The 12,500-nt window shown below is 48.5% G+C and overlaps 6 protein-coding genes across 18 annotated transcripts in view; 2 read left to right on the forward strand and 4 right to left on the reverse strand.

The window, feature by feature from the left end:
* Window positions 1-502, reverse strand: part of LOC125953507 (uncharacterized) — a 5,872-nt gene extending 5,370 nt beyond the window's left edge. Inside the window, exons 1-2 of one of the 4 annotated variants that reach the window (XM_049683121.1) lie at window positions 350-502; window positions 1-207 (exon numbers count right to left, since the gene is read on the reverse strand). The exon at window positions 1-207 is cut by the window's left edge and continues 65 nt beyond it. In XM_049683121.1, coding sequence (XP_049539078.1) covers window positions 1-65 — 65 coding nt within the window. In that variant the 5' untranslated portion in view covers window positions 66-207; window positions 350-502. Of the gene's footprint in view, window positions 269-349 lie in introns of all 4 variants that reach the window. The other 3 variants (XM_049683122.1, XM_049683123.1, XM_049683124.1) reach the window with 3 other exon arrangements.
* Window positions 503-867: 365 nt separating this feature from the next.
* On the forward strand, window positions 868-3,016 carry LOC125953636 (uncharacterized). The gene is made up of 3 exons (XM_049683318.1): window positions 868-1,029; window positions 1,097-1,225; window positions 1,844-3,016. Exons 1-3 carry the CDS (start codon window positions 868-870, stop codon window positions 3,014-3,016), a joined length of 1,464 nt encoding a protein of 487 aa, XP_049539275.1.
* Window positions 3,017-3,061: 45 nt separating this feature from the next.
* LOC125953526 (uncharacterized) lies at window positions 3,062-3,852 on the reverse strand. The gene is made up of 3 exons (XM_049683148.1): window positions 3,641-3,852; window positions 3,401-3,505; window positions 3,062-3,282 (listed from the first exon to the last, which is right to left on the reverse strand). The coding sequence occupies exons 1-3, from the start codon at window positions 3,776-3,778 to the stop codon at window positions 3,187-3,189; spliced, it is 339 nt and encodes a 112-aa protein (XP_049539105.1). The 5' UTR covers window positions 3,779-3,852; the 3' UTR covers window positions 3,062-3,186.
* A 66-nt stretch (window positions 3,853-3,918) lies between these two features.
* On the forward strand, window positions 3,919-6,969 carry LOC125953502 (RNA-binding protein lark). Its single transcript, XM_049683113.1, has 4 exons — window positions 3,919-4,040; window positions 4,437-5,055; window positions 5,145-5,485; window positions 5,959-6,969. Exons 2-4 carry the CDS (start codon window positions 4,866-4,868, stop codon window positions 6,289-6,291), a joined length of 864 nt encoding a protein of 287 aa, XP_049539070.1. The 5' UTR covers window positions 3,919-4,040; window positions 4,437-4,865; the 3' UTR covers window positions 6,292-6,969.
* LOC125953513 (group XIIA secretory phospholipase A2) lies at window positions 6,965-8,503 on the reverse strand. The gene is made up of 3 exons (XM_049683132.1): window positions 7,824-8,503; window positions 7,490-7,732; window positions 6,965-7,416 (listed from the first exon to the last, which is right to left on the reverse strand). The coding sequence occupies exons 1-3, from the start codon at window positions 8,053-8,055 to the stop codon at window positions 7,202-7,204; spliced, it is 690 nt and encodes a 229-aa protein (XP_049539089.1). The 5' UTR covers window positions 8,056-8,503; the 3' UTR covers window positions 6,965-7,201.
* Window positions 8,504-8,629: 126 nt separating this feature from the next.
* Window positions 8,630-12,500, reverse strand: part of LOC125953387 (kinase D-interacting substrate of 220 kDa) — a 31,905-nt gene continuing 28,034 nt past the window's right edge. For 7 of the 10 annotated variants that reach the window (XM_049682933.1, XM_049682924.1, XM_049682928.1 and 4 more), the window contains 2 exons: window positions 12,411-12,500; window positions 10,410-11,133 (listed from right to left, as the gene is read on the reverse strand). The exon at window positions 12,411-12,500 is cut by the window's right edge and continues 976 nt beyond it. In XM_049682933.1, the coding sequence (XP_049538890.1) occupies window positions 10,669-11,133; window positions 12,411-12,500 (555 nt within the window). In that variant the 3' untranslated portion in view covers window positions 10,410-10,668. The other 3 variants (XR_007468957.1, XM_049682926.1, XM_049682927.1) reach the window with 3 other exon arrangements.

The following is a 12,500-nucleotide window of genomic DNA, read 5'->3' on the forward strand; positions in this document are numbered from 1 at the left end:
CAGATAAGATTCCCGTTCACACACGACCGTAATACTGGTAGCCGGCAGCAAATGTTGAATAACATCGAGGTGTTTCCACGTTGGATCCGGTCTCTCTTCCGTTCCGCTAGAGCTGTACCGTGATGGGCAGTCCGGGCGCGTTTTGCCGGTACCAGTGTTGTTTTTGCACTAACCACCACGTTGTCTCTCGAGCTTCGGTGCACGAATCTGTTCGGTCGACGCGTGAAAAAGACAACGGAAACGTGTACGTCCTCGTGAAACGGAAACTCTGTTCGGCGTGCGCCGTGCGAAAAAGCCGAAATCGTTTTTTTAACACGCAACACCCGCTTTTGTGTGTTTTGCACCTTACCGTTTGCCGGAGCGGGTCGGTAGCGGTTCTCTACGTTCCTTGTACTTTTCCTTTACCTAGATTGTTCAACAGCGCACGTATCGCGTTCGTTCGTGTTGAAAATAATTTTCAGAATTTTGCATTTTTACACCGCGCTCTGTTCTCGAAACCGCGAAACTAACCTCAAAAACCGTGGACCAAAACAATGCTGCTCGAGTGCTCGACTGCTCGACTGGACGTCCGTTAACAGTACGGTATTCACTACCGCTATTTCAAACTGAACGGCTGCTGCGGACGTTGGTTCGCCAGAAGAATCCCCCGAAGATCCACGAATATCGCAGTAGCCTACGACCTATCACTCTGTTTGCGAAGCAAAAATGTCTAAATTACTTTCTCTTCATCGTCCCACGACAATTTCGAAATTAGCCGCGCTAGTACCAGAACATGGCGAAGCGCATCCTTCCGGCGCGAACGTCCCGCAATGGTACGATTTGGAACCGTCGCAGAAGATCCCCGATCGGCGGTGCGCTTCGATACCGATGAAACAGCTGGGTCGCGGTTCGCTAGCGAATCCGATCTGGCACCTGCCGCACGGGCATGGATTCGACCTGGCCGATCCGCTTATGCAAATTACTAGGCGAACTTATCATCCGTTGCACGATGAGCATCTACAACAATTTTGGAGAGATACTTTAAAAAAGGTATGAGCTCAGGATGTGAATCTGAATTACAAATTAATTGACCTACTGGTCACGATGATCATTTCAGAATCTAACGAAACGCGGACTCATCGACGACGATGGCAAGGTCGTATGTACTCTCCAGGAGTTTAACGAATGGCGGGCATTTTTGTTTGAACAGTTCAAGATGAGTCTAAAGAGATGTCTGCAAGCAGTGGTAAGAACGGAAATCCGTGAATTCTTGTGATCCACTTAGCCTCCAACAAATCGTTTACAGGAAAACGAGCGACATCTCAACACCCATAACGCTAACACATTGGACCACTTAGGTCGATTTGGTGACTACGAACAGAAGCTTGCGGTAATCTGCAAACGTGCTAAAGCATTTTTCCAACATAAATTAAACGAGTAAGTTACAGGAATCCTATGGAAAGAGTATCTTTTGAGAATTTGCACGCCGTTGTTTAGGTGGAAAAAATCGCTCGAAAGCTATCGATACAGAACGGAAACGTTCACAAACCAGCAGAACCTCAGAAGGCGGCAGTATAGAAAGGAAGCACGTCGGAGGGATTTTGTGCAGCGCTTTCGAAACGAGGAACTGTATGCCCTGCGAAGAGCGTTAGTATCATTAGACAAACAGTTCCAACCGAATGCTTATCAATAGTTTGTCATTTCAGAAACACTTTGAAGCTGAAATGCAAACTACGCGAACGCGATGCCTTGGTACAGCAACGGCTGAGGAACAACCAGATGAGAAACGTGACGATCAAAGCAACCCTAGTACGTATCTTTTGCCTTCATCTGTCCCTTACACTACCCATGACTTCCGTTTTAGAATGAAGAGAAACATAACATGCATAGTTGGGCTTATCTTCGGGAAAAAGCTGAGAATGTCGAGCTTCTGAAGAATCATCTCGCCGAAATGGAGCTGAAAGTGCAGCGTAGGAGAGAACTACTGAATGAGCAACATACGAAACTGGACGAAGAGTTAAACCATCGAAAAGCAGAAAATGTATGTAAAAGATACGATCGTCGAAGTCGCGACGCACTGGTAAAGACAATTTTAGCTCAGTGCAGGAGAAATATTCGCGCAAAGTATCCTGATTCCGGCCAGCTGGAACCCGAAACCGTTGCACAAGCGGTCAATGCTGCCCTGACGATTCACACGGCTATAAGCCCGGCAACCAGCTGCACGGGTATAATCGATACGGCCAACCAATTCGTCTTGGACCTACAAACGAAACCCGTTGATTCTCTGCCGTTAGATAGTTTGACTGTGGGCTATGTAAAAGATCGGATATGCGAGATGATGGATGGCATTCTTCATCGAAGCGTCTCTCAAGCTTGCGAAGTGATATCGAGTGTGGCTCAACGGAAGTGTAATCGACTTAATGCGGGCGAAAATCATTTGAAATCCTCCATTTGCAGTTATCGGAACGACGCTGGAGCGTCACGCAGTATGCCAAATCAGAAGGGTCGGTCGAAGGTATCGATAGGACCAATATCCATCGTTGCGCAGTACGAGGTGGCTAATAGTGCGTTCAAGAAGTGCAAAGATAGACCTCCAACCCCGATAACCTCCGTAACGTCGCTGGTCGCCTGCACGATGCAAGAAACGGAATTGGAACGACGGATCACAAGCACGCTGGAGATTTCTTTCGAAATGGCTCGCGAGCTGGAGCAACGCATTCATGCCGATGATTACCCCTTGATCCATGTGATGTACAGCCAACGGAGGTACTTGGAGGGAAACTTGCTCAGGTATCGCATGATCGTCCAACCCTACGTCGATCAACGCGTTTTAGCATCGATCGATGTGGACCAACTGACGATTGATAGGCGGAAGTGGTGCGGTGTATCGAAGGATAGGCTACTACATCAAACAGCGATCGGGTTGTTGAAGTTTCCAGATAGTATTCAGCAGTACGCCAAGGCCATGCTCGATTGTATCAACTATCTAGCGGTCCAAGCAGCCAGCGAGGCTCAGCAGATTCTTGACGAGCCGTGAAAACACTGTTCGGAACTGAATTGAGATAGTTGAGATCCCGGTTGGTTATAGATTTTATAACAAAGCTCACAAGACGTTACTGTTTATTCCGCACGGCAACGCAAAAGAGAGAAAGTAGCCAAGTGTATAATTCAACTTTAAAGACAGTATGTCTAGAACGAGGGGCTGGTTTAAGCAAACAACTTCGCTAACCGACCATCATCGTACATCTTCTTAATATCGGTGCCACCACCGATGAAGTTACCGTCGATGAACACTCGTGGTACCTACGGAGGGCGGGGAAGAAAGATAAAAGGGGTTAACAACTTTCCATTATCATCTAATTCCCGCATTGTGGTTACGGTTGGGATAGTGGAAAGGCATTTCAATAGCCTTAAAACGTACCGTGCGGGCCCCGGTCAACTCGCCAAGAACGGATTGAATTTCATCACCGTCGTTACGTTTATCCAACTCATAGCAGGCATACTCCACGTTGAGTTTCTTGAAGGGCTGCAATGAAGCGGAACTATTAAATTCAGCACTCTGCCCGATGACTCATCCCGCAGTAAAAAGTGTCTCCGCACTCTGTCCGCGATAACGGGAATTACGCCATCGGGCGTCACCATCGATGATTTCCCGGCTTACCTCCTTCGCCATGGTGCAGTACGGGCAGTAGGTTTTGGAAAAGATGACCACTTTGTCCTTGGCGATGGCACTTTTCACAAATTCCGCAACTGGTCCACTCATGTTTGCTGGCACTGAACGACTTACCAATGATCCCATCCGACGGAGATGCGCTTTTCAAAGATTTTTCTGGCGGACGCGGCGCGGACAACGAGAGGAACGAGTTTGTTTTTAATCGTTTCGTTCAGTTCAGTTTCGTTCATTCGTTCAGACTCTCTTCGTTCAGTTCGTCAAAAGAAGAAGAAGAAGAGGAAGAAGTTGGGTGTTGAAGGTGCAAAAGAACGGCGAGAGAAAATACGCTTTTTAGTGATCATCCATCCAAGTGAAACCCAAAGGAAATTCTTTTAAACACTAGCCAAAGGTAAGTACCACAAATGCAGAAAGAAATCTCGCGGAAAAGGGGTAAAAAATGCATGAAAACCCCGAGTGGTGCGTGTGTGTACCCGGAGTGCTGCGACACGCGTTGCCGATCGGCCATCTTGGCTCACGGGGACAGTCCTCCCGAAAAAGGGTGCACGGTTGCCGGCCGCGTTTGGTTAGCTTTCTGTTTCACAATCCAACCGGATCTGCTCCACCCCCCCACGGAGCGACTCCAGCCGGGTGCTTCATACAATCAATCTCTACGCTTTCGGTGGCACGGCCTACCTCGATTCCCTGGACGCGCTGCCGTCCCTTCCTCAGGCATCCTCGCCTCATTTCCTACAAAAATCTCACATTTTCAATCGCCTTCGTCTTGTTATTATTATCGTTCTTGAAGTGGAAACCGGTTTTCCGTCATCCGTGTTCCGGTCGTCACCGCCGTCGCCGCTGTAATCGTCGCCGTCGTCGTCGTCGTCGTTGCCGCCGCCAACGATATACGCGCCCTCCGTCCGTCGTCGAGTGAGCCGCGAAACCGTCGTACGTTGAAGCTCGTTCGCGCCGCCCTCGCTGGTATTGAAGCGACCTAGCACACCGGCGCCCTTCCGAATCCGATTCCGAGTCCGGTTAGGCCGTGGTCGAGACAGAAACCGTCACAATAGATCCGAACGGGGAGAACGGCCGTGACCTGCCGGGTCCGGCCGGCACGTTTAAGCTGTTCATCGGAAATGTGGACGAGAAGACGCCGCCGTCTGAACTGCGACAGCTCTTTGAGCAGTACGGTGTCGTTAGTTCCTGTGACGTGGTAAAAAATTTCGGGTTCGTCCACATGGAAAAAGAAGCAGAAGCTCGGCAGGCCATCGATAATTTAAATGGCTACATGGTCGGTGGGCAACCGATCAAGGTAGAAGCTGCTAGAAGTCGCCGCGCACCGAACGCCAACACGGCGAAGATCTTCGTGGGCAATCTGACGGACAAGACGCGCGCCCCGCAGATACGAGACCTTTTCGAGAAGTTCGGTAATTTCGTAACATTTTATTTGTTTTTCCCTCAACCGCATCCAGCATAATCCCTGACTCTCTCGCATTGTCGGTTCGCTCACACACAGGCACGATAATTGAATGTGACATAGTTCGCAATTATGGGTTCGTACACCTCGATCCAACCGGGGGGGACGTGAACGAAGCGATCCGAGAATTGAACGGCATGATTGTCGACGGCCAACCGATGAAAGTGCAGGTCTCTACCAGTCGCGTCCGGCCGAAGCCGGGCATGGGCGACCCGGAACAGTGCTACCGGTGCGGTCGGGCCGGTCACTGGTCGAAGGAGTGTCCGCGATTGATCTGGGCCGAGCGTGGCTTCCGCGAACGCAGCATGTACGCCCGAGATCTGTATCCGCCGCCGCCACCACCACCCTTCCTTCGCGATCGTATTATGGACGGATTTAGGGTAAAGCCACCACCAAACAGCCATCGTCTCAACCCGCATTACCCTTCCCCGTATCCTTCCAGCCTCTTTACCTTCTTCTCCCATTCCTTGTCTTTTCCGTTTCCGTTATTTTTTCATTTGTCACGGAAAAGGTTGCTTTGATCATCACGCTATCTTCAATGACTACTATCTGGATGAAATTTAAAATTCAAAACCTGAAGTCCTGGTTACGCGGTGCATTCTAGCAACGGTATGCCGGCCTACTCGACCGGTGCAAATAGTTACAGGCAGCGCATAAGTATGATGTTAGGATACAACTAACAGTAGCTTACGGTTGCATTCCACTGCGCAATCAGGCCTTCAGGGTGGTCAACAATGCCTAGTGACATCAATTGCTCTGACCTCCTTGCTGTCGTCCCCTATCTGCTGATCTCTGTCACTTCGGATTCACATGATTCATCACCGTCTCTTTTGTTCTCTCGTCTGCCATCCAGGATCCATTCGATTACTATGACCGGTATGAGGATCCACGCGATCTGTTCGAGCGCCGGTACGGTATCCCGAGGGCCCGTGATTTTCCCCCCATGAGACGGGAACCGATGCCACCGATACCGCCCCTAATGCGGCGCAGTGTCACCGAAAGCAGCCGCAGTAGCAGCAGTTACGATCCAATCTTCAGTCGCCGTACGCCACCACCCAGCAGTCGTAACGGTAGCAGCAGCATCAGCCGAGGGTTCGGTGTGTACGAGGACTTTAGCCGCGATTCGTTTGACGATCGGCGTGGTTTGCGTGGTCCCTCACCGACGCACCGGTACGCACCCTACTGAGACGCGATGTTCTAGGGTGCAGCCGTCGATGCTGTCACCCGCCCTCCTTCGGGAGATAACTGCACTGGATGGAATTAAAAGAGATTGTTGAAGGATGCGCCGGTTGGTTTCCTCTTGTCACGGGAAACAATCCAGCCAATTTAGATGGCAGGAAGAGAAAATGCAAATGTAAGCAACCACCAATGGAACACCGTTCAACCGGGAACGAATGCAAGACGCGGAGCCAGCAGTTTTAGAAGAGTTCCTCTTTGATTCGTTTTCATGTTTGATCCTCTACCCGATGCATCATTATGGGTACTACACTACACACGCACGCAGATCATCCATTCATCTGATCATACACAGCTCATCCTTTTATCTTTGTCATCCGGTTGAATTAAGAGATGGAACCTTGACCCGTTATTGACTTTTACAGCTAACTCACTAGGACCATTATGTCTCGATTTTCGTTGTGCTCGAGACGATGACCTAAGCTTAAGACTAGGTTTAGTGGTTCGCAACTGTCCACAAGATACGGCTGGGATGGGAGCGAACGTGGGTGTAAAGATGCTCCGTACAGAGCCAGCGGGGGGAGTGTATGGAGCGCGGCAGCGCAACAGTATAGTTGATAAGCATATCTATACATAACAATACAAAACAATACAACTATTTCAAAATCAAACGCCCAGGTTGCTTTCTTCTCAATTTTTCGTGCGATTCCTCCGAAAACTCAACGGCAGGTCACGTCTTTTATTAGCTGCAAACTATTTTAGTTACCATGGTAACCATTGGAGAACCGAGATCTACTAGCAGCACCGTCGCCCATCATATGATCACAGCTAGTCTATTGTAAAAACCATGGCACAAGGCGCCCCTAGATCTCGTTCCCAGTGTGTTGGGGGGTGTCAGGGATCTACCCGGTCCCTGCCGTCTACAGATCTCTCCATCCGTATTTGTTTTTGTCCTTTCCTTTATCCTTCTCCTTGTACTCCTTGTTGCCCTGCGGTCGTTCAGTGCCGGCGTACTTTTCCGATTTCTCCGCCTTCTCCGGCGGACAGTAGCAGGAGCGCTGCTGCGAATCGAGGTACGATTTACAGCCCAGCGTAAGTGTACCGGTAAACAGCATTTTGGCGGCCGCTTTACATCCTGTTCGAATAAGTTAATTAATTAGTTACAGCCCGAGAAGGAATGGCCTTAAGGGCTCGGGAATCGGGCGCACCTTTTACGACGATGTCACCGACAACGTTCTTTTCGTAATCATCGCAGTACCGGTAGAGGCACCGCTTAAAGTCCAGATCGCACAGCTCCTTATCGCTGTTGCACGTATCGTAGCAGATATCGTGCGCATTACAGCACTGTTCCATCTCGACCGCCGGCAAGTACTCGGTGCTGATCTTCATTCCTAGCGACCCGCAACCATCCGACTGCGGGACGTAGAATTTATTCCGTGCCGGTGTTATGTCTGGGAATGGGAAGACGCAAAGTACAATAAGAAAAAAGCAAAAACTCAATACCACGGCGGATGCGCGCGCGCCATCCGGACTGTGTCCTACCTCCTGGACATTTGTATACACAGTTTTCCTCTACTGCCGCATCAAACACCTCGTGGACGACCTTGAACTTCTTCGCCACATGCAACACGTTCTTCATGACGTCACCGAAAACGGCTTCCGCCGCGATGATGGCATCACGCAGATTGGCGATCATGTTCGAACCGTAACCGGTGTAGGCGTACGTGAGAAAGGTGAGCGAATAAATCGCCACCTTCATGTACGGGATCTGCATTCTTCTTGCCACTCACTACACCTTCCGGAACTGATTGAGAATCGCCAAATTCACACGTTCTGTCGTAGATCTCGAGTGTCTTTAAACAGTTTTCCTTCTTCCAGGTAAGGCCAGGGGCGTCAGCTGTTGGCCAGTCAAATTCCGGATACTACGCAAACTCAGGCTCCCGGGATGATGATGACTCTGACGTGGTCCGGTCGTTCCGTCGTCTCTCGTGCGGAATCATAAAGCACTTTCGCAAGTTTTTTAGGCTGCTTATTTTTAGCTTTCCCACACCTTTCACCTGCCATAAATATGAACCCTCGGTACCGTGGGGTCGAATCAGAAAACGGGGAAAGCGCAAGTCCGAGGTACGTATGCCGGGAAATTTTTGTTTTGGTTTTCCACGTTTGTTTTGATTTTTCGCGTTTGTGTTGGCACGTTTACTGCGGAAGTTCAATACTTGCACGGTGTTCGAAAATTTCGAAAAGCGCGCAAATTTCGAATTTCCGCAAAATCCCAACCGCATTTCTTTCACCCCGAGAAAACCAAAGACGAGTGGCTTAGAACTTAGCCTAACTACTTCAAAACCACAAATTTAATTTCTAATTAAGCGTACACAGAGAGTTGAGGCACAGAGGGTTTCGGGCAATACCGGCCATCGTTGGGATTTCCTAATCGTACTACGAATCTTTAGCTACTTGTGTGAGACCGTTTTGCCTCATACGGTCATCGATGGCCGTTTCTTTCCTTCCTTAAAATAGTTTTTAACAGTTTATTTACAAGATACAAACATATAAGTCTGCTTATAGTTGGTCGCACGAGAGGACTGCAGCCGCTGCCATCTAGGATCCACGTTTTGCTTCTGGCTCTATGAAACTGTACTGTCTTTTCACTGGAAACGTTATAAATAGAGAAAGAAAGAAAAGTGACCTTTGGAACTGTGCCTAACAATCCAGGAATACCCCTTAATCCACGTTTGATCCCCAATATCCAGACACAGACACAAGATAGCAAGAGCACACGGAGAAAATTACCTCCCAACGTGCCACCCAATGGAGGGCAGTGTGTAGAGCCGCCGAGAGAAACGATGACGATGGTGATGCAGAGGTGATGGAGTCGATAATGGGGAGCGCTTGATCGTGGCTCGCTATACTTACTTACCGCTTAGCTTACCGGATTTGCTCAACTTTTCGTTCAGCACCTCGATAAAGGTGGGCGTCAGATTACCATCGCTGTCGCACATCGTGACACGCTTCACGTCACCCTTCCGGATGCTGCCAGTTGGTTTGAGAATCGATGCCGTCTGCCTTGGCACCGGTATCGGTGAGCTACGCATCGAGACTGCTCACCATGTGCGACGACGAGCGATGGAACGGAAGGATCGAAAGAAAATGGACGATTGAAACAATCAAAACGCCACAGACTCTGGCGGGTACAATAGCAACCAACAACAACACACCGCAGCAACAACGCAAGGATAAGCAGAGAGCACTGCATTAATTTGTGAGGAGAAAAGCAACGCATACTGCGCAACACAACACCGAAAACCACATCTCATCGTCAAGCAACACCGTGCACCATAGCAGAGTAGTACGAGCGAAGATCCGTTTAGTGTAAGCTGTACAACAGGCATGCGATTTAATAGATTAATAAATAAAAGGCACAACGCAAACACAACATCACACTCGTCATTTTGTTTTGTTTCACGTGTTCCTGCAACACTAGCGCTCCCTTGTACAGACCCGTACCGGGTCCCGGGTTGGCTGGTTTATTGAAACATTTCCCTATCCCGTGGCTTCCGGGGGTTTTACAATTTTACTAACTCAACTCAACTAAGTACTCAACGGTTTTTACACTATAATGCAGTGCCTTGTTCGTATCGCTCGTAGAAGTCTCCGTGGCACTTTTTTGTAATTAATTGCACTGCAACATATATAGAGTATGTATATACTTACATGCTCCCCCTCTCCCGGGAAAGGGCGCGAAAACGTGCCTCGGGGAGAGCTCCGAAATGCGGTTTCACCTCGTTTTCTATTTGGTACGATCACTAATTGGTCTCTACGTGGGGTGTGAGTGTGTATGAGTGGTTGTAATTAAGGATACTCTCCATTACTCCTAACAATTTGTTCTAAGCCGGGCCCAAAACTCCCTGCTGATGGCTTTTACTTTACTTCCCAATCAATCATCTGCTACTTACTAAGCTAACTCTATGCAGCGCCTTTCATGCGCACTAATGGTAATAGGCGTTGGTTGTGGTAATAAAATAGTAATAGTAATAGTAGTAGTATCACTTTGGATGAACCACAGGGTTCCGGAAGTGCGGCGCAAGTGAAACCATTGAATAATACTTGCATCTTCTGCCTAGTTCCCCCCCTCCCGCCCTCTTCCGTTCACTCCTTCACAGGAGTAGCTTGCATGCATATTACTTGCGGTTCCCACCACACTTTCCGTACTTGCACTATACAGAGACCGTCGCCAGCCGAGGCGTGGTGGATGTGAAGGAGGTGAGCGGTGTTTTAGAAAGCCGTAACAGCGTAACAACAATCAACAGGGCACACAACAACGACGATAACAACAGACAGATCAGCGGACAGCTGGCAAACGCGCGTGCAAATCGTATCGTCTGTAGGGTTAGAGCTTAGTGTCGTTGATGCTCCCCGTTGGTGCATTGGTCGGGCGGGTAGTGTTGGTACTCATAGTGGATGTGGTGGAAGCAGAGAGAAGGGTAGGCGGTATTATGATAACACTGGACAGCGCATCGTCGTGCAGGCTGTGCGAGCGACTGTGATGGCCACCACCGGTGCCGATGGAACGTCCGAACTGGAAGCGCAGCTCGGATTCGCTCTCACCGGTACCGTTGTCACCATTCAGCGTCCCATTACTAGTGGCCACCAGCTCGGTGAGGTTCGGATTAGTGAGATTGTAAGTGAGGCGGGGTTGCAAACTGAGCTCCGAACTTTCGCGTATCGGTGCCAGGCTAAACTGGCTAAACATCTCACCGGTCGGACTGGCACGTTCGCTGCTGACCACGTCCTCAAATGCGTCCTCGTTCAGCGTTTGCAGTGCACCACAGATCATCTGCTCCTCGAGGGTCACCTGCAAATGGAAGTATCGTACTATTACTACTTTGCCTCCCAATAATTTATTGAGATGTTTCTTTCATTCTTGACAAACATGGTCAGGAAAAAAAGAAAAACACATTCCTTCGCTACCGAGGCCAAACGGCGAACTATCCACATTTGTTTAGAGAACAGTTAAAGAAAACATAAAGTTTTGAAAGAAATGTAAAAACAAAATGTTGAAACAGTCGACGATTTCTAAACAAGCCAAGGTGTTTTAGACACAACAATTGTAAACGAGAGAAAAAAAACACACAAAAGTAGGTCGAGCTTAAGTAGATGAGAATGTGGTGAATAAAAGAGTAACTAACCAAATTATCAATGATGCATGTGATTAAAGTTAGTAAAATGTATTGTATCGAATTAAAAGTTAAGGTAAAATGTACAACATGAAATGTAAACAGTAACACACTAAACACGAACACACGTACACATAAATACACAACGTGAAATAGAAAATCATTTGATGCACAAGTTGAAAGGTTCAGTTTTTAAACATAGAGCTTGTAGAGGCAATAAGATCAGCAATACTTTTAACAATAATCGTTGTTCAGACTCCTGCATTCTGTTTGCTGCCTTTTCCGTTGCGTGTGCCTTATTTTCTGTAGCACAAATCTTCATCGGTGGCGTCTTCCAATTTGCTTGGAACATGTGTCGCTACCGATACCAAATTACCGAACATTCCAACCTGTTCATCTCAGGGTAACAACAAGTGATAGTCTCGAAGGAAATGCATGTCGTGACGGGTGAAAAACAATAGAACCAACGGAATAGGAATAGTGATATTCGGGTTTGCTGGTGAGGCTAGAAGTAGACACAGGACATAGGGTTTCCGAAAGGTCGGAGACGTTACCTGTAGATATTCGTAATCATGCACTTTGGCCGGCTGCTTTTCCGCGGTATAGCGTGCATGTGTGAGATGGTTTTTGGGTGTACGAGTGTACGAGTGTTCGCGACAAAGTTTCGTTGAAGAGGAACGAGTTGTCGTCAGTGGGAAGTTGGGTAGGTGGTAGGTAGGTGTATTGCGCGAATGCATTGTCGATCCAATATAGAAACCCCGTCAAATGAGGCGATTCGTTTTGCACAGGTGTTTAATGTGTTTCGTTTGTTTATGTTGGAGAATATAATCATTAAAACATGGGACATGGTCAGTTGAGTCAGTTGTGATGCATCATCGCATTCCTATCTTAGGTTAACGCGGCTCGACTCCATCCACATGCGAGCAGAATGGGAACCGGCTTTGCGAGCGCTTACCTGTTTTTCCAGCAAATTCTGGGATTTTTGTCGAATCGGTTGGAAGCTGCTCGAAGCCGAGCCAAACGGTGGCGTTGACTGGGCGATCGG

The sequence above is a fragment of the Anopheles darlingi genome, chromosome 3 (genome assembly GCF_943734745.1).
Source record: "Anopheles darlingi chromosome 3, idAnoDarlMG_H_01, whole genome shotgun sequence".
Classification (NCBI taxonomy): Eukaryota; Metazoa; Arthropoda; class Insecta; order Diptera; family Culicidae; genus Anopheles; species Anopheles darlingi.